This window comes from Rhincodon typus, chromosome 7 (genome assembly GCF_021869965.1).
Source record: "Rhincodon typus isolate 14 chromosome 7, sRhiTyp1.1, whole genome shotgun sequence".
NCBI lineage: Eukaryota > Metazoa > Chordata > Chondrichthyes > Orectolobiformes > Rhincodontidae > Rhincodon > Rhincodon typus.
The window spans coordinates 39,409,137-39,434,157 of NC_063338.1; the positions used below are offsets into that span (position 1 = coordinate 39,409,137).

The window sequence follows — 25,021 nt, forward strand, 5'->3', positions numbered from 1 at the left end:
TTATCTCAGATTCTCCAGCATCTGCAGTTCCTACTATCTCTGGATAAATTTTCTGCCATGATTGCATGTATGGAATTTATTCAGAATACATGAGAACAACTCTTTTTAAAAAAAAATGCAGCAGGGAAGTAATGTTATGAACCAGACCAAACCCCTCAAAATATGTCAAGGAGATAGCCTAGGCTGTAACATTTTACATATTTTAAAGGCAAAGGCCAGGCATTTTATTCCAGATGCAAATTCAACGGAAGCAAAACACACTTGATTCATATGCTATGGTTAAAATACAGACAAACTAAAAATAAAAGAAAAGCATTGGCTTAACTATAACTCTATAGAAAAACTGAACAAAGTAATAAATTACTCAATAACTGTTCCAATGTAGTCATATCCCATAACCACACCCTTGGCAAAGGCAAAGTCAGTGAAATAGATTGTCTCACATGCAATTCTAGGCAGGAAAAGAGCCCAGGTTTTTAGCTGTAGCAAAGAAAGAAAGAGATGTAGCAATTTTCACAACCCCAACAGCTACAGAAAGCTAAAATTGAAATCCATTCAGGCTGCTTCTATTCCAACTTTAAAAAAAAACTCCCTCAAGGCCTCACATGCTGTTTAGTTTATTGGCTTGAAGCAGACCGCTCACTGCCTGTCTCAACCTCTTTTCATAGAAAAAAAGGACAAAATACACCACTTAAAGCCATAGTATCATCACAGTAAGTTGTGACCACAATCTTGTTTTTGATATAATGTCTGTTTTTTACTGTTCTTGGTATTTTTTTAGTAGTGGAATAGTACCTGATGCACACTGCTGTACACCAACACTTGATAATGTAAATTATATCCTTTTGTGATTATTTTGATATTATTATGAAGAATGAGAATCTTTGTAAGGTATAGTTGTGTAAACTTTTGATTTACTTATGATAAATAATGTGCATTTGTGCCATACAGTGTGTGTTGCTTGAGAGATCAACAGCCAGAAGAATTACATTTGGAACAAAAAGGGACATAGAGATGTACAGCCCGGAAACAGACACTTCAGTCCAACTTATCCATGCCGACCAGATTTCCTAAATTAATCTGCTCCCATTTGCCAGCATTTGGCCCATATCCCTCTAAACCCTTCCTATTCATATACCCATCCAGATGACTTTTAAATGTTGTAATTGTAACAGCCTCCACCACTTCCTCTGGCAGCTCATTCCATACAGGTACCATCCTCTGTGTGAAACAGTTGCCCTTTAAGTTTCATTTAAAGCTTTTCCTTCTCACCTTAAACCTATGCCTTCAAGGTTTTTGAGAAGATTTGTAGCTGGGGTTGTTAACGCGGTTGTTGACTTGCTTGCCGAGCTGGTAAGTTTGTTCACAACGTTTCGTCACCCTGCTAGGTAACACCGTCACTGCGCCTCCAGTGAAGCTTCGATGTTCTGTCCCACTTCTTATTTATGTGTCTTGGTTTGCTGGGGTCGGTGGTATCACTTCTGGATTTGTTTCTTAGTGGTTGGTATATGGGGTCCAGCTCTACATATTCGTTAATGGAATTCTGGTTTGAGTTCCAAGCCTCCAGGAATTCTCGTGCATGTCTTTGCTTGGCTTGTCCTGGGATGGCTACATTGTCCCAGTCGAATTAGTGTCCCTCTTTGCCCATGTGTATTGAAATGAGTGATTGTTGGTCATGTCTCTTGGTAGCTAGTTGGATCCTGATGGCTAGTTTCCTTCTGGTTTGCCACATGTAATGTTTTTGGCAGTCTTTGCATGATATTTTGTAAATAACGTTGGTTCTGTTAGTTATGATTGTTGGATCCTTTATTCTCGTGCGTGTAGCTGTCTTGTGGAGTGTATGGAGCAGTTTGAACTGTCCCGCTCAAGAATTCCTCAACGTTATCAACGACGCCAGAATAGATGAGGACAAGATCATGGTCTCCTTCGACGTGACTGCACTATTTCCCTCCATAAACATCCCTTTAGCTAAAGAAACACCAGCCTCACTACTGGACAGACCAGGGATACAGACACCCAACAACACCAACACCATCAGCAAAGGCAGCACCCTCAAACAACTAACAGAACCAATGTTATTTACAAAATACCACGCAAAGACTGCCAAAAACATTACATAGGGCAGTCCGGAAGGAAACTAGCCGTCAGGATTCATGAACACCAACTAGCTACCAAGGGACATCACCAGCTTTCACTCATTTCAATATACATGGACAAAGAGGGACACCAATTCAACTGGGACAATATAGCCATCCTAGGACAAGCCAAGTAAAGTCACGCACGAGAATTCCTGGGGGCCTGGCACTCAAACTGAAATTCCGTTAACAAATATGTAGAGCTGGACCCCATGTACCAACCACTAAGAAACAAATCCAGAAGTGATACCACCCACCCCAACAAACCAAGACACATAAATAGGAAGTGGGACAGAACACCGAAGCTTCACTGGAGGCGCACTGATGATGTTACCTAGCAGAGTGATGAAACATTTGTGAACGAGCTTACCAGCTCGGCGAGCAAGTCTTAAACCAATGCCCTCTAGTTTCAGACTTGGCTACCCTGGGGAGTAGACCTTGACTATTCACTTTATCTGTGCCCAAAATGATCTTATAAACTTCTATAAGGTCATCCCTCAGCCTCCGATGCTGTAGGGAAAATAGCCCCTTTTAGAATACTGCATTCAATCCTCCTCTACCTGCTATCGGAAAGATGTTGTGAAACTGGAAAGGGTTCAGAAAGGATTTACAAGGATGTTGCCAGAGTTGGAGGTTTTGAGCTATAGGGAGAGGCTGAATAGATTGGGGCTATGATTCTAAAATTTCTAAAAGGCCATTTGAATGTTGAATTATCAAATCAAGGTTATAAAGTGTGGGGAAAACAGGAAAACCCAGAACATAGAGTCATAGAGTTTACAGCACAGAAAGTGACTCTTAAGTTCATTGTGTCCACGCCAGACATCAAACCGTCATCTATCCTAATCTAATTTTCTAGCTCTTGGCCCATAGTCTTGCACTATGGCATTTAAAGTAATAATTGTTAAATGTCTTGAGGGCTCTTGTCTCTACCATCCTTTTAAGGCAGTGAGTTCCAGATCTCAACAACCCACTGGCTGACTTTTTTTTTCCGAACGGGACAATAAGCAGAAAACGATAGCCAAGTTATGTACTTGTGAAGACAGCCTCAACTGTGATCTTGGGTTCATGTCGCACTACGTGACCCCACTGCACTGTTCTGTATCTGTCACATCTTCCTTACTGTCCTGATTTGACGCCATCGCTCTGATAACTTGTTATGGTTTTGCTACCTTAATTAGTTTGTACAGTTTTGGATGACTCATTACTTTGGTCAGACCCTTGGCATTTGACTCTTCTACCTATCATGTTATTCCAGTAATTTGGTTTGTCTCTAGCACCACCTTATTTTTAATTTTTTGTAATTATCTCTCTGCCTCATTTAATCAGATTATAGGTTATTCCTTCACTTGTTAGTGGCACTTTACTTGCACTGTCTGACACTCTTGATCACCTGCAGAGATCTAGTATTCAGCCTGTCAACACTCCACTCACACCATTTGTATGATCTTTCGATCCCTCTGCCCTTTGATCTCTCTGCCTATAAATTCTGTGCCTGTGGGATTCTTTCTCACTTCACCTGATGAAGGGGCAATGCTATGACAGCTTGTGATTTCAAATAAACCTGTTGGACTATAACGTGATGTCGTCTGACTTCTGATCTTGTCCATCCCAGTCTGACACCGGCACCTCCACATCATCCCATTTAGCAGGAGGTATTTCTAACGGCCTGCTAGATTTCTGCTTTTAGTTGCCCAAGTGCTCAAACATTGCTGACCAATTTGTCCCATAATGATGGCGAGTACTGTTGGCCTCAGTGTTATCTACAAATCTCAGAATCAAGGCTCTTTTTATCCATAGGATCAGGAGTAGATCATTCAGCCCAAACCAACACCATCATTCAATATAATCATGTCTGGTTGTCAACTTCAATGCCTTTTCATGTACCATCTCCATATTTGTTTATGTATTGGTATTTAGAAATCTAACAATCTCTATTTTAAGTAGACTCAATGATTGGGCTTCCACAGCTCTCTGGAGTAGAGAAGTCCAATGATACACTACCCTCTGAGTAAAAGAAATACTCCTCACTTGGTCCTAAGTGGTATCCTTCTTATTTTGAAATTGTGTCCTCTGGTTCTAGACTTAGGAACCAGGGGAAATATAATGACTGCATTTACCCTGTTGATCCCTTTAAGTATCTTATAAATTTAAATGAGACCATCTCCCATTTTTTCAAAATTCGAGGTAATACCGGCCCAGTTTTTCCAATCTCCTCATAGGACATCTCTGCTACTTCAGGAACAAGTCTTGGTGACCCTTTATTGCACGCATTCTCTCTGCAAAGTATCCTTCCTCAGGCACAGGGACCAAAACTGCAAACATGACTCCAGGTGTGGTCTAACCAAGTACTATATAATTGAAGCAAGAGTTTGCTACTCCTGTACTCAAGTCTTGTGATAATGACTAACTGCCATTAACCTTCCTAACTACCTGCCCCAAATGCATGGTGACTTAGTGACAAGGGCATCCAGTTGTGCATCTACATGTTCTAATTTCATCCTATTTAGGAAATACTCTGCAGATCAGTTCCTTCTATCAAATTGGAGTGTCTCTCGCTTTCCAATATATATATTCATTGTCATGTTTTTGCTCACTTAATCAGTAATTCAATTTGTTACAGTTTTTTTTAGAAAGGTATCTAGGTTTCACATTCAGTTGAAGAATTATGTTTAATGTGTGATCTGATTGTCTAAATGTCTTGTGTTTAAAATTGTTACAGGTATGAAGCGGCCGCTGAGTCCTGAGCAGATAACTGAAGATGTTACGATGAAATCAGTCGAACTTTGCGCTTACACTGGTGGGAAGATATTAGGTAATGACTACTTGGACTATCAGTTGAACGTAAAAAAAAGAAAAATAGGACTAGCGTTGTGTGAAGTGTGTAATATTCAGCTGAACTCTGCAGAACAAGCTGAGGTTCACTATAATGGGAGGTCTCACTTGAAAAGGATGAAACAAGCCAATGGTCACATTCCGGTTAATTCAGCAACTAGTACCATTGTTACAAGCACCAGTACAGGTATGTGTAATTATTTAATACAAATTATCAATATTATGCATAAAATTATTGTCGTAATATTAGATCATTTATTCATTGGTAGTTTCTATGTTGACTTAGTCATAGTTGAGTATTCAGTTGGTTTGTTCTTTATTTATTAACTAAAACAAAAATGAGTTCAGTCTGTATATTTTTCGTCCACTTTGAGTTTGGCTTTTGGACCTGCGACTGCAAATAATTGACCTGCTAAGTTGTACTTTGTAAACTGTGTTTGAATTGCCTTGTGTCTAACATGGGCCCCATCGTGAATGAACATTTGCGGGGAATTTCTAACTTAATGCTGGAGTGTAAATGCGTTGTTGTAGACTAGATAACCCTTGGCAAAAGTGCAGCTTTTTCCCCCTTCTATTCAAATCAGAAGGAAGGAAAATCTAACAGTGTCTAAAATAAACGCTTACACCAGTAAGTTGAAAGTGATTCCTGTGATTTGTCAGAGAAAGATATTTACTTTGTATTGTATCATTCTTCATTAGGGTTCCAATCAAATTGGGAAAGGGGCAAGTTGCTCATCAAGATCGTTGAGATCGATTTTTCAATGGTACATAATTCTAACATGTTTTGTAGCTTTCACAGAAGTATTTGTGGTGAAATGTGTTTTTTAGTTAATCCCATTCAAAAACACTTCCCTTTTCAGTTTCCAGAATCCGTATCAAGCATTCTCAAAACAGGCATAAATCGCTATTCACTTAGCAATTGTATTTATCTAAGTTTCCATTTTATTTTGTTTAATTTCATTTCTGATAATTTTATATGTGTTCTGTTGTGTGAGAAATGCTGCACAACCATACTTATTGTCCATCCCTAGTCCATCCTGAGAAGGTGCATGCTGTCTGGTTCTGTGAACCACTGTAGTAATGTGCTGTTGCTACCTGTTGATGGTACGTAGGATATTCTGACATTAGAACCCAGCATTGATGATTCACCTCATGATATGTCTGAGTCAGGATGATGTGGAATTTAAAGCTCATGGTGCTCTCAGGGGTTTGCTTTGTTTGTCCTTGGTGGAAGAGGTCACTGTGTTGGGAGTTGCTGCCAAATATTGTTAATGAGTTGTTGCAGTGCATTCCATAAAGAATTAGTACCGCACCTGGTGGATACAGAATGCAGCAGAGTTGTTGACCAGGATGACGCTGCATTCCTTGAGTATTGTGGCTATATGTATTTGAGTTTGTGCTGTTTTATGTTTATGAAGCTTTTAAGAATGTTTTCTTTTGGGACTGTCTCTTTCATTTAGAGTAAGATAGAGGAATAAAGGGATGGGTATTTAATGTTTCTACTTGGATACAGGGCCTATGTGATTCGTGTTGCTATAAAGATGGACTTTGGGAGGAGAGGAGTTCATTGCCAGCTGTGGTTGTAGAGTGTTGCAGAGTTTTCTCAGATATCCCTGGAGCTTGCAGATTGGTTATTGTAATTTTTTTCTTAAAATGTGAAATGCTTGGATTCTCATTGAAGGCATGAATATAAATTTCTGCAGCATGTCTTAGGGAACAAAACTGAATTTGGGGATTTACCACAACAAAAAGTAAAAACAGAATATTAGAAACTTTGGGGTGCAAGACATTGAGCAACACTCCAATTTTCTCAAGCAGTTTGTCTCGAGCTTGAAACAGCAGCCCTAGTACGCGCTTTTTCTACTTGTCACCTCACCAGTCCTTTAGGACTATCTCCTCCTTCCCACCCTCCTCTTTAAACAGTTAGGCCTTAAGTTGGTCAACTGTACATAAAGGTCACAAGGAGCCTGAATTATTCACAAAATAGATTTCATTATCACAACATTTGAAGATTTGGCTGTTGCCTGTGTACCTTAAGCTGAGAAAATCTAATATTCCCTCAGCTGCAAGTAATCTCAAATGATTCTTCATTTCTTGTCTTAGTTCTTTCTCACAGCATATCCTTGCCTTGGAATGGACATGAATTTCCTGACTTACAGAATAGTAATGCCATCTGCAGGCTGCCATATAAAACAATAGTGAACACAGCAGAAAATGGCTCTGCTCTAAGTGTGGGAGCCAGTTTTGATGATCTAGAGCTCATTTTGCTACGAGGTAGCAGCGCACATTACAGTGTGACAAATGATAAAGTGTCAAGGATTGCTGACATTCGCAACTGCTTAATAATTTGCAGAAATAAGGTTTTCTTGTACTAATTGTTCTTTGTCAGCACACTAATTTTTGTTAACACCATCTGGCATTCGTGTGTGAACCCATATTGAAGTCAAAAGGCTCTGTTGCCTGGTCAAATTATATCATTCTGATCCTGAGAAATCAACCAGGGCATTGGGGGCCGGTAGGGACATAACCAAATGAGTGGTTCATACTCCTGAACTATCTAAGATATGCTGTGACAGCAGCTGGAAGGAAAATAAATCTATTTGCTAAATTTTGAAATGTGAAAGCATTTGTGATAAGATTTTCCTACAATTTGTTATAACTCCTTGTTTTGGGAGTGCTGACCAGGATTGTGTTAAAAATTTTTTTTGAAAGGCTGTGAAGTGGTTCAGGTTGTTGTCTGTGTGGCCATTTCACAGCGATCAGTATTGGTGCAGGTTGCTGAGCTCGGAAGTAAGAACTCCTGAGTAAACAATACCACTACGTATGCTATGGCTGTGATCATTTTTCTAGAACGATAAACGCCTGTCCTAGCTTTTACAGTGACTCAAATTGTTCTAAGTGTGGAGTTTACAAGAGTATCTTTTAAACTGCCTTTGTAATTTAAAGTAAAAGAGAAAATCCAGGAAAGGGGATTAGTTTGAGGTGATGCACCTCTGCTCAGCAACATCACCAGGTGGCTTGGTTATCATGGGAGCAAGAGGGCCTCAAGATTTAATGAGCAAGGCTCAAAATCCTCACTCCTGAAAACTGAGGCACGGGAAGCTGGGCAGGTATTCTATTTGCAGAATTGCAGGCAGAAAGAGAGAAACATGAGGTTTTGAAGAGACAAAAGATTACAGACAGTGGGTCAGCAGAGACGGAGAGTGTGTCCTTGCTTTGGGTGACCAGGCAGAATGTGGGAAGGAAAGCATTGTCTGGTTAAAGGCAGTTTAAGGAATCTGAAAGATTTGTCCTGGTGTGGTTGGCAGGGGCTGGGACAAGCATTGCTAGAATAGGCATTACTGCTTGTAGCTAGTTCGGAAGTTTGCCAGAAAACTGAGAGGAAGCATCTTTTGGTGGTTGCCCAATGCTCCGACCTGGTGAAACAGCGAGAAGTGGATTAATTGGGAAGATTCAGCATGGATGTCTTGAGGGAAATCATGTCTCTCTAACTTGCTGGAGATTTTTAAAGACGTAATGCAGAGTGTCAGTGTGGGCAAGGCGATTGATGCAGTGTACATAAACTACCAAAAGTTGTTCAACGCCATGCTGCACAACAGACTTTTGAGGACATTTACAAGGCATGGAATAAAAGGGATAGTGGTAGTGTGGATATGAAATTAGTTGAGTGATAGGAAGCAGAATGTTGCTTAATGTAGATTGTTCCAGATCGAGAAATGTTTGTAGCGGAGCCCAATTTCCTAATACGCTTTATTGTTTTCAATCCCTTGTAAATGTTTTTATTTATATTTAAAATAGTCTTGGACCCACTCTTCTCCCCTCAACAGAATCCAAAATTTAATTCACTTATGATCGCTGCTGACTGGAGTCTCTTGAACTACAAGATATTTAATTAATCCTGTCTCATTGTATCTTAGCAGTTTTAGAATAACCAGCTGTCTGGCTGGCTTTCAAACGTTTTACTCTTTAAAAATTGCCCTGAAAATGCCCTATCATTTCCTCTTCCAAGCTAGCTTTGCCAATCTGACTCAACCAATCAATATGTAGATTGAAATTAGCCGTGAGTATTGCAGTACTTTTCTTGTAAGGTCGCATTATTATTTCTTGTAAACATTGTCCTACATTTCCCTATTAGTGGCCTATCCATTATACCCACAAATAAATAATTTCCTATCTTTTTTTATTTCTTGTCTTTGCAGAAGCTGATTCTATGTCTTTAATCTTTAGAACTAAGATTAGCTCTGACTATTGTACTAATGTACTCTCTAATTAACAGAGATGCCCCAACCTTCCCCTTCCATCATTCTGAAATGCCACGTGAATTTGAATATTCAGGTCATGGTCACATTGCAGCCACGTTTCTGCACTGGCTACCAGGTCATAGATATTTATTTCTGTTTAAACTGTCGATTCGTCCACTTTGTTATGTTCATTCAAGTACAGAGCCTTTTTAAACAAAAAACTGCTTTTGCATACTTTGGCGTCATTTGCTGTAGCAGCCTTTAGTGTCATATTAACTTCAATGTCTCAACAGCAGGTGGCAGTCAAAGCATTTGATGTGTTGATGTGTTGAGATCTGCTAACCATGCATATTGATGAGACTGTCATAGAGTTATACAGCATGGAAATAGACCCTTTGGTCTAACCAGTCCATGCTGGCCATAATCCCAAACTAAACTAGTCCCACATGCCTATTCAATTTTCTTTATTTCCTCCCTTCCTTCCATTTCCTAAATTACAACCATTTCGGGGATTTTACTCACATCTATGTTCTCCAAGAACAACACTTACTTTGTCAACTCTTTTTTTCCTTCTTAAGTATCTACTAGAAAATCTTACTATCTATTCTTTCATTTCTAACCAGCTCTCTCTCTAATAAGGAAGGGAAAAAAAAACATTCTTTGCTACTTTTCATTTTCTGTCCAATCATCTGACCTGCCACTCAGCATTGCACAAACCAATACTTTGTATGAAGTTTAAAGATTATCTTTAACATTTTTGCTAACCATGGAAAGTCAGTCTTCTCTCAAATCAGTTTAATCTCTCAAATGCTTAACCTTGCACTTCCATAGATTGAATTCTATTTGCCGCTTATCTGCCTACTCAAACAAACCATTGATATCATCCTGTAATCACGAGCCACCCTCTTCACAATTCACTATTAACTTTTTTTCAGTCAATTTTTTTGCATTGTTTGCAAATTTTCCAATAATGCATTCCACATTTAAACCGAATTCATTAAGTTGTATCATAACAGCAAGGGACCCAAAGCTTACCCCAGTGGAACACTGCTGGAAACTGCTTTCCATTCGGAAAACCATCCATTGACTGTTATCCTTTGTTTCCTGTTGCTGAACTAATTTTGGGTCAATTTAATTGTTTTCCCATATGCACCACAGCCTTGTACTATTCTGATCATTCTGCCGAGGGGGCCCTTGTTGTTCAAATTGCTTACATCCGTGTAGACGACATTTATTTCACTACCTCATCAATCCACCTTGTGCCACTGAATTGCCAGCCCTTGGAATTTTTCATTCTCATTGGAGTGTATTTATTATATATTCAGGAAAATCCTCTTAATCTGCCATTACATCTCTAATGACTTATTCTCTTAGCCTGAGCCCACTCCGACCCTCTCTCAAATTGGATGTAAGATACAATTTTATTATGATTACTGTGACCTAGGGCCCCTTTGCAATCAGGGCATTAACTAATCCTATCTCGTTGTGCAAACTTAGATTTTGTCTCTGGGGATCTTTGTGCAATTTTAGGTGTTGCTAAAACCTTATGTTTGTGATCTAAATTTTTGTCCATTAAAGTTACATTTAATGATTCCAGGCTTGATATTCAAACGATTAATAATATGACTGTGCATAGTTGAACTTACGGTGGTGAGAAATTTTCAGTGCTTTCAGCACTGTGATATATTTAAGTATATTGTGTAACTTAGTAACAACCAGTTGTTGAACTCAAAACATTCACTTTAGCTACATGCTCCAAAGATGTCGCTCTTCATAGGTGTACTGGAACAGTACAGTTTGGTAAGGGATACAGCTCATTCTGGAGGATGTCTTCAGTAATATTGGTGAAATAGTGTCAGGACCCATATCTTTGCAGCATCTTGTGCCTGCAGTCATTTCTTGATATCACTTGGAGTGAATTGAAGACTGCATCTGTCTTAATGGGGACACCATGAGGCGACCCAGATGGATTATGCTATCACTAAGCAATGTTTATTACATTATGCTTCTGCTATTTGGCACACAGGTAGTCCTGTTATGTTGCTTCACCAGGATAGTAACTCACTTTTAGTTCTGAGGAAGGAAGCATTCACAGATGCTGCCAGACCTGCTGAGCTTTTCCAGCAACTTCTGATTTTCTAATGTTTCAGTTTTACAGCATTTGTAGTTCTTTTGGCTTTCATTTTTAGGAATGCCTGGTGCTGCTCCTGGCATGCCTTCTGCACACTTTATAGAATCCCTGCAGTGTGGAAACAGGCTCTTCGGCCCAACAAGTCCACACCGACCCTCAAAGCATCCCACCCAGACCCATCCCCCTATAACCCACCTAATCTGCACATCCCTTAACACTATGGGCAATTTAGCATGGCCAATCCACTTAGCCTGCACATCTTTGGACTGTGGGAGGAAACTGGATCATCCGGAGGAAACCCACGGGGAGAATGTACAAACTCCACACAGACAGTCGCCTGAGGGCGAATTGAACCCGGGTCCCTGGCGCTGTGAGGTAGCAGTGCTAACCGCTGAGCCACCGTCCTGCCCTTCACTGAACCAGAGTTAATCCCTTGTCTTAATAGTCATTGTAGAGTTAGGGATATGGGCCAGGAGCTTGCAGATTGTGGTTGAATGTAGTTTTGCTGTTGATGGCCCACAATGCCTCATGGATCCCAGTTTTGAATTGCTCAATCTATTTGAAATCTAACCTGTTTAGTAAGGTTGGTAGCGACATACAATAATATTAGCCAGTCAAGTCAGTTGTCTGCTACCAAGCCATGAACTATAAACTCTATCTTTACAACAGATTTTACATCAATAAATGTTGTTGTTGCACTATTTGTTCCTCCATAGGATCAGGCATTTTACGTTGTATTGCAGCATCAATCTGAAGAATTGTTTGGTAGTGAGATACAGTTGCCGTGTAGCTGTATGTTTAGTTGAGATTAGAATTTTATTTCAGAATCAGCAGTTGGTGTTATGTTTACTATATTAGAACAAAAATCAGAATAAAATTAACCTCCCTTATTGGAGAACGTGTTTTTTTTGAATGAAAATAAATGATCAGATATCAACAATGTAATTGCATTTTGAAGTATGAGCTAGTAATTATGGATGGCTATTTGATTATAGTTAGCACAAATTCTTAGATACAATTGTTTGAATCATAGAATCCCTACAGTGTGGGAGCAAGCCATTCAGCCCATCAAATCCACACCGACCTTCCGAACAGCATCCCAACCAGATCCGCTCCCCTACCCAAACCCTATAACCCTGCATTTCCCATGGCTAATCCACCCATCCTTCACATCTCTGGACGCTACAGGCAATTTAGCATGGCCAATCCACCTAACCTGCGCATCTTTGGATTGTGGGAGGAAACTGCAGCACTCAGCAGAAACCCAAGCTGACACAGGGTGAAAGTGCAGTCTCCACACAGACAGTCACCCAAGGGTGGAACTGAACCCGGTCCCTGGTGCTATGAGGCACTATGCCTCAATACAGTTTTATGATGTATTTTCCTCAATAGGTACAAAATAGCAAGCAAATCTCTTTGTCTTTTGAATTTATGATCATTTGTCACAAGCCAAAATATATGAACAGTTTGTCAAAATAAACATCTTAATAGTTTTCACATTATAGCTGGAAAATTTAAATTTAAAAATTAAGACAAACTAATTCTGTGTATAAATGGACTTTTAATTTCATTACATATGTTTTCCAGAAGGAATATTCTCCATTGAGTGAAAAAGTAAACTGTAAATATTAGAAATCAAAATAGAAACAGGTATTATCAAAATATAATTGGAATAAAAAGTAGGTTATTATTTTGCAGAGGATCTTCCATGACTCATGAGTAACACTCAATTGTTCTCCTTCAGGTATGCAGCATACTGCTCTGCATTTACAGCATATTTTAAAGACTTAGACTGATATTAAATATTGCCAGGAATGAAGCTGGTATCCATAAGTATGAAAATCTGCATATTTAAAGAATTACGTACCTTTGAGAAACTGGTGATTTATGTCTTTCTACTCCAAACTTTCTCAACAATCCCTCATAGAGGTTTAAATTTCTCTTGAGTTCAGTAGTGATTTGCACACAGAATAGTGATGCACATTTCAGAAGACAGATGGTTTATTTTATTTAACTGAACTAAATTTCCCCTTCTAAAATGTTAGAAAGGAATATATGACTTCATTTAGTTTGACAGTCATCATGTTACATCTGGTTGAGTAAATGTTAGTTCACATCTCGGGCAAAAGCACATGTTGGAAATACCTTTCTATTAAGCTACATTGTGTAATTGGTACCTATGTCAACAGGAATTTTCTTTCTGTGTGTTTTCTTTCTTAGCCATCATTTGTAATGATGTCAGTTGTTGGTTTGGTCTGTCTGAAGAAATACAGTTATGCTGCTTTTATGACAGACTCCCACTACCCAACAAGAACAACTCATCAGCTTTGGATCTGTCACCCCTTCATTGCGAGAGTGCCATTTAAATTATAGAAACATAGAACACCGATTTCCTTCTGTCTCTGCTGCTTATCACTGAAAAGAGAAATGCTATTTTTAGCATTAGGCATAGTATTCGTCAATGATTCTTCATCTGTAGCTTGGATGTGGCCATGCTAAGAAGCTAGGAATTGTGACATTGTGGTATTTGAATATGTTACTGCAAGTGATTATCTTCACTGTCAGTAGGGACTTTCTCTGCCTGTTTCTACATGTTCTGCTGCTTGGATTTCTTACAAGACATGCATACCCTTTACCATAGCAGGTAGCAGCACATTGCCAATAAATTGAAATTATTTTGCTTGCTTCATAAAATGAGTCAGTATTCCAATTTCTTGCTCAAGTAATCAGAATTTTAAAAGGCCATTGATTCCAACCTGCATCCCTGGAAATCTGTTCCGCAGACATCACCTGATTTCTAACATTGTACTACAGATCTTCAAACAAGAAACCAGGGAGTTTTAACAGCACATTTATCAAAACTGTCTTTTGTTCTGTACAATCTTGCAATTGGATATTTGGTGATCCAGCCATAATGTGGAGTAGATTGCTCAGCAGAGGTGAGTCCCATGTTATTTAATTTTCTTTTAGATGTAAACACAGCAAGTGGATGATTTTGCAAGTAGTGTGTCAATCTCAGTTTCTCTTGACAATTACAGATGTATAAAAACTATTCACTGTTTTCTGCATCGATTAATATATTCCTCTTAGTATATTTTCTGAAAATATACTTAATTATGCAAACTGGCCATTTTTACAGACCGAAGATTCTGACTGTTGCCATCACCTTACTCATGATGGAGTGACTATTGGGTTCGGCTTCTTGTCAGTACTTGATTTTTTTTAATTGATGTGATAAAATCCCCAAAGAATCTCAATTCATTTTTGTTCTGAGTTTTGTCCTTTTCAGTGAAGTACGACTTCACCCTTTGAACTGAAGGCATTGTGTTATCTTCCTTCATCAATCATTTTTTTTCTTTACCTATTTGTTACTGGATCTTAACCAGTAGAAAAGTATAAGGTAATACAGAATTCAATCATAAAGAAAAATGTAACTAACTTTTTTGACCTTGCTATTGCTATTTTGATGGTGAAATCTTCTAACACTGAAAAGGTGAAAAAGTAGCGTAGCTTTTGTCAGTTGTGGGCAAATTACTTGCAAATATATTGATATGATATTTATGGTGCATTTTATAATGGATTTTAAACAAAATATCTTTTTTTTTTAATTTGAGTAGATATGAAATTGTTTCATTTAATATTTGAAGGCATTGCATGCGTTTTTAAAAGCAAGAATATTTTTATGACCATCTTTTCCAATTTTCGAATAATGATATGCTGCCATGTGATCAGCTAAATAGTGTATTCAATAGTCTGAAGTAGGCAGACTGCTTTCTGTAATCATAGAAGTAACTTCTAGGTTGAGTGCACTGTGCAGAAGCTCAGTAATATTATTAAAACGGATTATCTACTCACTATTTTCTGACTTGGGCAAGTGACAAAATAATAGAGATAGGGGTCTTTGAGCTCAGAGCTAAATTAGAGAAGTACCCTAAGTAGACTTGTCTTTTTTTACCTTTTCCTGTAAGAGGCAAACAATTTCTGACCTACTATCGGTTTTTAGTACGGTTAATTAAAAATATTATTTTGCTTTCTCTTATTGCATTTGTGTGTATCTTTGTTACATAACCCCAAAGGCACTTTCTGCCATAACACTATTGTGTTTAGTCACGAGAGTGAAATGTTATAAACTCTGCATATTTTTAGAGCTGCTGTACATTCTGCCCTATGATCGGTGAATAGCAGGTATGTTTTCTATGTATTTCTTCTACCGTAGGTTGGGTTTTCGAGAGTTGTGGACATGGTTAAAAAGCATCAGATCGTGAAGTGGTTTAATGAGGAGTTTGGGAGAGCGTGCTGAGAGGAGCACCAGGCACACCTTAAAAGAAAAGTGTCAACTTGATAAAGCTGTCAGGCTGCATTGCTCACATGCTGGCAGTAGAAGCTGCTTATTCGAGATACAGCCAAGCAATCCCACAACCAATGGATGAAATCAAAACTCTGCAGTCATGACACACCCTGTTGTGAATAGTGATGGACAACAAACCGGAAACAAAAGGAGGAGGCTTTACCAATATCACCATCCTCAGTAAGAGGGTACCGTCACTGGACTAGTAATCCAAAGGCTGAGGTTAATGCTTTGGGGATAAAGGTTTGAATTTCACCATGGTAGCTGTTGCATTTTAAATTTTGGAATTGAAAACTAGAATGAGTAATGGCGATCAAGAAACAATTGTAGTGAAAATACAATTTGGTTCATTAATGTCCTTCAGGCATACCAAACGATAAGGCGTCAATGTCAGGAAGCTACAACACAAAAATACTTGCACATCTGCAGTGGAAATGGAAATGTGCCATCCTCACCTTAGTCTGACCTACCTGTGATTTCAGACCCATCATAATGTGGCTGATTCTGAACTTCCTTGTGTGATTGCCTAGGAAACCACTGAGTTCAAGAATATTTGGGGATGGAGAGCTGCCTTTGCTGACAACAGATGTATTTCATGGAAGAATAGAAAATGATAGGGAGTTTGGAACATCAGTGGAAAACATTAGCAACCATCTTCAGCCAGCAGTGTCAAGTGGATGATTAATCTCAGCCATCTTCTGAGACCCCTAGTATCACAGGTGCCAGTTTTCACCAATTTTGATTCGCTCTACATGATATCGAGAAAGAGTTGAAATCACTGTTGTTGATGAGGCTATGACAATGTTCTGCAGTAGCACTGAAGACTGTGCTCTAGAATTAGCTACACCCCAAACCATGCTCTTCCAATACAGCAACTCCACTGGCTTTAACCTGATTTTCTGAATTGGAATTTGTAACAAGTCAAACTCACAGATTCTGTCCTTTTCCATCACTTGGCTAAAAATGGACATGGAGCATAAAGAGACTAATAAAAAAAATTGTGAAGAGTTGATGGTTTAAATTGTTTTGAGCTTTTTGTGTGAAATTTTCAAATATGTAACGTGCTACTAGAGCTTTCAGACTGAAAGTGATAATGGATATGATGAATTAATTCCTGGCAGTGCTCTGAGAGTGTTCCAGACCCCATCAGTGTATAAACAAGGCTGATCCTTTGTTACTTGGAAGAAACACAACATTGTTTTTGATGAGGTGTGAAATCAACAATCCTGTCCGCCTGTCAGAGTGATATACCTGACTTGTTGGAACTATTTGAAGAAGAGCAGATTTTTTTCCACTGCTCTGTCATCTTCCTTAATTAACATTGACAAAAACAAAACCTTTAATATAACTGCACATATGCCATTATAATAACTGACTGGACTTTAAAAAGTAACTTATTCTACCAATATGATAAGGTGTCATATATATATAGCTGTACAAGTTGTTTCTTTTAAGAGTTTCAGTTTCCTTATCAGGCACTGTAAATAGATGTGAAAATGATTTATTTTCTCTAAAACTAAAAATCTGGCCAAAATGCTCTTTTTTAAGCTGCTGTTTGGAGAAATGTTTGAATGTTTTGCTGGCTTTTTGACGTAAAACCATTTATGTCCAATACGATGAACATTCATGGTGTATTAGCATTATTTGAAAACTTGGGTTCTGAAGTGGACAGAACCACGTCAAACTTTAAATTTGATTTTTATTTCTATTTGTATATGTTAAGGATATTTTAGTTTCATTTTTGGTACTGAGAGTGATGATAGTCAGCAGTTTAATTGCATGCATCGTATGTGAGGCCTTAAAAACAACCTTCAGATGAATAGTTCACTGCTTTCCGTCCTTGACTTCAGTAAGGCGTTTGATAAGGTTCCCCATGGTAGGCTGATGGAGAAAGTGAAGTCGCATGGGGTCCAGGGTGTACTAGCTAGATGGATAGAGAACTGGCTGGGCAACAGGAGACAGAGTTGTAGTGGAAGGGAGTTTCTCAAAATGGAGAACTGTGACCAGTGGTGTTCCACAGGGATCCGTGTTGGGACCACTGTTGTTTGTGATATACATAAATGATCTGGAGGAAGGTATAGATGGTCTGATTAGCAAGTTTGCAGATGACACTAAGATTGGTGGAGTAGCAGATAGTGAAGGGGACCGTCGGAGAATGCAGCAGAATATAGATAGATTGGAGAGTTGGTTGGAAAAATGGCAGATGGAGTTCAATCCAGGCAAATGTGAGGTGATGCATTTTGGAAGATCCAATTCAAGAGCGAACTATACGGTAAATGGAAAAGCCCTGGGGAAAATTGATGCACAGAGAGATCTGGGTGTTCAGGTCCATTGTACCCTGAAGGTGGCAACGCAAGTCGATAGAGTGGTCAAGTGGGCATACGGCATGCTTTCATTCATCGGACGGGGTATTGAGTATAAGAGTTGGCAGGTCATGTTATAATTGAATAGGACTTTGGTTTGACCACATTTGGAATACTGTGTACAGTTCTGGTCGCCACATTACCACAAGGATGTGGATGCTTTGGAGAGGATGCAGAGGAGGTTCACCAGGATGTTGCCTGGTATGGAGGGCGCTAGCTATGAAGAGAGGTTGAGTAGATTAGGATTATTTACATTAGAAAGACGGAGGTTGAGGGGGGACCTGATTGAGGTCTACAAAATCATGAGAGGTATAGACAGGGTGGATAGCAAGAAGCTTTTTCCCAGAGTGGGGGACTCAATTACTAGGGATCACGATTTCAAGGTGAGAGGGGAAAAGTTTAAGGGAGATATGCGTGGAAAGTTCTTTACACAGAGGGTGGTGGGTGCCTGGAATGAGTTGCCAGCGGAGGTGGTAGAGGCGGGCACGATAGCGTAATTTAAGATGTGTCTAGACAGATACATGAATGGGCAGGGAGCAGAGGGATACAGATCCTTGGAAAATAAGCGACAGGTTTAGTTAGAGGATCTGGATCGGCGCAGGCTTGAAGGGCCGAAGGGCCTGTTCCCGTGCTGTAATTTTCTTTGTTCTTTGTTCTTTGTTCTTTGCTTTTGGAAGTGAGTCAAAAAGAGAAATAAAAAATCAAGCTGTTGCCTCTCAAGGTGCCCTACGGCATATGGTGACTGAGAAACAGTTTCCATTTGGTGAGAGAGAACTATCCAGAAGTTGATTGTGTACTGGTTTCTTTCTGAAAGAAAGGGCCTAGATGACCAATAGTGCAGCTTAGCAGTCTTCACAACAGCCAGGACAGGAGAAATAAGTACTGAGAAGTTCCAGAAACAGAAGGCTGAGGAAAAGGAGTTTAAGGAACTCGTGTAAAGTAATACATGAGGCGAGTCAGCAGTTTATTTAAAGATCTCATGAAGAAACATTAACTAAAGAAGCTAGCAACAAGTGAGTATGGAGGTTTGTTAGAAGGAAACCAGGTACAGCTGAGCCAGCTGAAGAACAACTTTAAATTGGAAAGAAGGTGACTTCACTGAGGTTTGTATAACTGAAGGAAAAAGGCTCGAGTCTTTATTGCTGGTCTTTACAATCATACTGTTTCAAATAATTCTTAGGTGGTGTAAAATAGTTTTCTTTCCTTTTTAATAAACTTTATTCTTTTGTTAAAAGTACATTAGCAGCTTTTTTGCGAGTATTTGACATTTAATAAAACAATTAGAATTTTTGACGATGGGGAACTAGCAGAGTAAATGAGGGGGAAACCATTTGGATTTGGATTTTTAGGTGGCTTTTGAAAAGATCCCATACCAGGGATTAGTAAACAATTTAGATCACATGAGATTAGTGGTAGTATATCGGTATGATTTCAGAATTTGTTCACAGACATATAACAGTAGGACTGAACAAGATATTCTGAAGTTAAAGACAGGAAGTGTAGGAGAAACTAAGCAGATCAGGCTGCATTTGTGGAGGGAGAAGCAGAGTTAACATTTCAAGTCCAGTATGGCGGCTTAATTCCGAAGCTGAGAGACAATGGACTTGAAATGCAAACTCTGTTTCTCCCTTCAGAGATGCTTCCAGACCAACTAAGTTTCTCCAGCACATTCGGTTTTTATTTAAGATTTCTACATTTTGTCACAGTTGTTTTGCTACATTCTAAGGTGAGCAGGCTATGGTAAATGAGGTGCCACAAAGATTAGTGCTTGAACCCTTTGCTGTTCACAATCTGTATCGATGATTTGGGGTGGGGACCAAATGTCATATTTCCAAATTTGCTGATGTCGCAAAACTAAGAGGAAATATGAGTAGTGTGGAAGATGCAAAGAAGCTTCAAGAGGATTTAGAAGGGCTAAATGAATGGTCAAGACTGTAGTAGGTGGAATATAATGTGGACGAATATTGCTTCCGGTTATGATCTCCTTACTCAAGAAGAGAGATGCTTTCAATTGAAGGAATGCAACAAAGGTTCACCACATTTGATTCCTGGAATGGCAAGGTTATACAATGTAGGAAAGATTGAGGAAACTGTATCCATAATTTCCAGAAATGAGAACAATGACAAATGTTCACACAGATCAATAGGATAGACGCAGGAAGGATGTTTCCCCTGGCTGGGGCTCCCATATCAGGTGCTATTCCCAGAACAAGGGGTAGGCCATGTAGGACTGAGGTGAGGAGGAATTCTTCGCTCGGAGGTTAATGAACCTGTGGAATTCTCTACCCCAGAGGGGAGATTCTACAATTCATTGTATCTGAAACAGTGATCAATAGATTGATACATGTCGAAGGTGTCAAAGGATTTTGCAGAAAAATGGCATTGAGGTAGAAGAACAATCAAGTTGAATGTTGGAGCAGGTTTGAGAGGCTAAAGGGCCTACTCCTCTCCTATTTCCAATGCACATGGATAAATTGAAAAATGTTGAGCCAATCAAAATTGAATCTTTCTCAACTGATTTCACCCCATCAAGCTTGGGATTGAACCTTGTACTACAATCAGTGGTAACTGAACCAGCTGCTTGTCATAAGAGACCAGAACCAAAATTGCATCCTGAATCAGGTTCTCAGCCTGGCTCAGGTCTTATACAAACACATTATGGGCCCAGTCTTTGATGGCAGGATCGAACGAGTCAAGCTTCCCAAATAGCCAGGAATGCTGAGCTCAACTCAAAGACAATTGCTGTGAGTGGATCTCTTCAGGGCATGTTTTTGTCTTCTTGCCACTGAAATAACTCCATGAGGGCCGAGTCACCCTTTATTTACACATGCATAGTACATGACACTGATCTCGTTAGCTCAGAGCACTCCTGTTTATATCTGTCAGACAGGGCTTCCTGATTGGACCAGATTAACAGCCCCAATCAGGGAACTCATATTCTATGAGGTCCAACTGGCTGACTTTGTTCTAGTCACTCCAAAGTCAGTAATTTCCCTTGGGGCTTCTCCACCATTCAATAGGAACATTGGCTGATTTTTCCGTGTTTTGAATTCCACATTTCCACATATTTCTGAGAACTTTAGATTGATTCCCTTGCTGAACAGCAATCTAACTGTGCTCAAGTTGCACAAACTGTTGAGGAAATAAAACTCCTCATTTTTGTCTTGAAAGGGCAACCTTTGGCTTTTAAACATTGACTCTTAATTCTGGATTTACCCAGAAGAGGATATAGCCTTTCTATACCCACCATTTCAACATCTTGTACACTTGAATCAGTCACCTTTCTCAACTCCAGTGACCCCAGTCTGTCAGACATTTTCTGACAAGACTCGTGCACTCATTCCAGGCATCAATCTAGGACACTTCCTCTGAACTGCCTCCAAAAATGTAATATTTACAATCTGGTCTTAGCAGTTTCCTGTATAACTGAAGCACAGCATTAGAGAGAGCATTTCAGTAGGCTTCTTAATTACTTTGTTGTGTTTGTATACTAACATTTTGTCACTCATACTCTAGAACATCTAGCTCATAGAATTGTTAAGGTGCAGAAAGAGGCTACTAAGTTCATCATATCTGCACTGGCTCTGTGAGCATTTCAACTTAGTGGCAATCTCTAATTTTTCTAAATCTTCGATTTAGACTTCATTACCTTCTCTCTTGCTCTGACTCTACCTATTAACTTCCTATTCTGGATTTTAGAACTATCTGCCTGTCCTCCATATTGTGCACCATGTTGTTACATTCTGATATTCTCTCCTGATTTTCTTACATCTGCTGAATTCGTTTAATCCCTCCCCCAACAGAATTAGGAAAAATACTGCACAAGGAACACGACATGACAGTGTTCAGATGCAACTCGTCTGGCTTGCAGAGATTCTGTCTCTCCCACAGAGCTGTCTCTGCTCTGTTTATTTTGTTATTTCTGTACTCAGTTGCATGTGGCATTGGGAATTATCAGAGCTTACTACATTACAAATTCTACTTGCTAATTTTCTGCATGCCTCTGTAAATTGTGATTATTGGACTGAATCCCACTTGTGGAGTATGATGTCTGGCTGTTTGTCTTCCCTGTTAAGAATGTCCTGCAGCCATTCTGTGCCCTGCCTGAGCCTGGCACAAGAAATCAACAAGTCATCCTGGAGTTAGCTCTATTGATACAGAAATGCCTGACTGTTACCCTAATTAAAGAATCCCCTATTTTTGGTACTGCCCTTCCACTTTTCTTCATCCATCCTATACGACTGAGTGACTTGTACCAGGGGCATGGCTGCAGCTGCTCTCCTTCAAGGATCCCTTGCCGTCACTAACATTACAGTCTAAAAACAGATTTGTGAACAGAATCTCTGGAGACTCTAGCATTACCTGCATTTTCTACTTAGATTACTTGGGCAGTCACGCATTACCTATCTAACTACTTAGTCCTAAATTGCAGCATGAACACGTCTTTGAATATGCTGTCCACAGAGCTCTCTGCCTCACAGGCACACCTCCATAATCCCAGCACTGTTTGAATTTGAAACCTAGAGCTTGTAGGGCCAGTAATACTTCTTGGATGGAGGTCACAGGAAATGTGCACAACTTCCTACGTGGCTTTGGACAGGCATTCTGCTTGGCCAAGTTGCCCTGTCATATTTAGGCTTAAACTTTCAGTTAGCTTTATTTCGTGTAACTTGAATTGCTTTGTTATTTTACTCTTACTCTTGTACTATTAACTACAAACTGGAGATTAGGAGAAATTATTTGCCCTTCCTGACAAATTGGCTCCCTCTCCTGTGCCTATAAATTCTTTCCTTCCCAGTGCTAGTTTATGTTTTCATAATTACTGGAGTTGAAACACAATGCCCAACAGCAACTGCTCAACAACTAATGAACTCGTGACTTTCCTGAGATATTACTCGTGGTCTGTTTTCCCTCCTTGAGTTGTTTTATCTGGTGTCCACTCAACCTCCATCACATACTTTTAGGTGCTGGTGACTGTCTTCGGATGCTCCTCTCCCACTATTCTCTCTGTGTCTCAGAATTCTGCATTCATTCTACATTTGAGTAATACTCTGCTTTTAAATACTTCCAGCAAAAGTGAATAACTTCACATTTTCCCACATTACGGTTCATCTGCCAGATTTTTAACCATTCATGTAGCTATCAAATTTCAAGAAGGGAATGCGAGACATAACAGCGAAGTACAAAGCTATTGACATCACATCAGTAGGAGGAAAATTATAGATGCTACATGAAAGGTTGGGATAATTAGACAACTGGCCGATTCTGATCTGATTGGCATGGTCAGCATAGATTTAGGAATAGGCAATTGCGTTTGACACAGTTGTTGGAGTTTACTTGAAGATGCTACTAACAAAATCGATGGAGGAGAGCTAATGGACATAGTATAATTAAATCTTCAGAAAGTTTTTGATATATCTCCCCACGGGAGGCTGGTAAGAAAGATGAAAATACTTGGGATGGGCAGCAATGTACTGGCATGGATTAATGATTAGCTAACAGACACAAAACATAGAGGTGGAATAAATGGACCATTCTTGCATTGGCAAGCTGTGACCAGTGGGGTACTACAAGGATCAGTACTTGGGCCCCAGTTGATCACGTTATATATCAATAACTCGGGATGGAGACCAAATGTAATATTTCCAAATTTGTAGATGCTACAAAGCTAAATGAAAATTAGGAAGGAGTGAAATGTTTTCAGGAAGCAGAGGGCTGTGAAGATGCTGATTGGCTGTCAGGGTGAAGATTTGCATCAGCGCAGTCACCGCTATCAACCAGTGGTTTGTGGAGAGAGTGTTGTCAAGGGATAGTTATTGTTTCAGTGCATTGAGTGCACTTCAGTGATGAGGATGCAGAGATCCTTCAACATGATCTGGACAGTTTGGGTGAGTGGACAAATCAATGGCAGTTGCAGTATATTTTGGATAAATGTGAGGTTATTCACTTTGGAAGCAAAATCAAGAAAGCAGATTTCTACCTGAATGGCTGTAAATTGGGAGAGGGGAGTGTGCAGCGGGACCTGGCTGTCCTTGCGCACCAATCGCTGAAGGTAAGAATGCAGGTGCAGCAGGTGGTAAAGAAGGCAAATGGTATGTTGGCCTTCATGACCAGAGATTTCATGTGGGGATGTGTTGTTGCAGTTGTACAGGGCCTTGGTGAGACCACACCTAGAATATTGTGTGCAGTTTTGATCTCCTTTTCTGAGGAAGGATGCTCTTGTTCTCGAGGGAGTACAGCGACGGTTTATCAGGCTGATTCCGGGGATGGTGGGACTGACGTATGAAGAGAGATTGATTAGGTTAGGATTGTTTTCGCTAGAGTTCAGATGAATGAGGGGGGATCTCGTAAGAGACTTAAAAAAATTCTGGCAGGACTAGACAGAGTAGATGCAGGGAGGATGTTTCCGATGGTATGTGTGTCCAGAATCAGAGGCCATAGTCTGAGGATTTGGAGTAGACCATTTAGGATAGAATGAGGAGACATCTCATCACCCAAAGAGTGGTGAGCCTCTGGAATTCATTACCACAGGAAGTAGTTGATGCCAAAGCATTGAATGTATTCAAGAGCTGACTAGATATAGCACTTCAGGTAAATGGAATCAAAGGTTTTGGGGAGAAAGCAGGATTAGGCTATTGAGTTGGATGATCAGCCGAGATCGTGATGAATGGCACAGCGGGCTCAAAGGGCTGAATGGCCTCCTGCTCCTATCTCCTATGTTTCTATATTTCTATTTGGCAATGCTTCGTGAATAGGCAAGAATAGCAGATGGAACATAATGTGGAAAAATGTGGGGTTATCTACTTTAGTAGGAGAAACAAAGGTGCGGATTATTTCTTAAATGCTAGGTGGTTGGGAAGTGTAGATGTACAAAGGGACATAGGATCCCAGTAAGTAAGCCACTGAAGGCTAACATGCAAATACAGCAAGCTATTAAAAAGGTTAATGGAATGTTAGCCTTTATTACAAGA

General features: G+C 39.6%; 1 protein-coding gene across 1 annotated transcript in view; it reads left to right on the forward strand.

Moving 5' to 3' along the window:
• Positions 1-25,021, forward strand: part of znf385b (zinc finger protein 385B) — a 338,099-nt gene that overhangs the window by 62,528 nt on the left and 250,550 nt on the right. The window contains exon 2 of the mRNA XM_048599027.1: positions 4,855-5,154. Within this exon, the coding sequence (XP_048454984.1) occupies positions 4,857-5,154 (298 nt within the window). The 5' untranslated portion in view covers positions 4,855-4,856. The remainder of the gene's footprint in view (positions 1-4,854; positions 5,155-25,021) is intronic.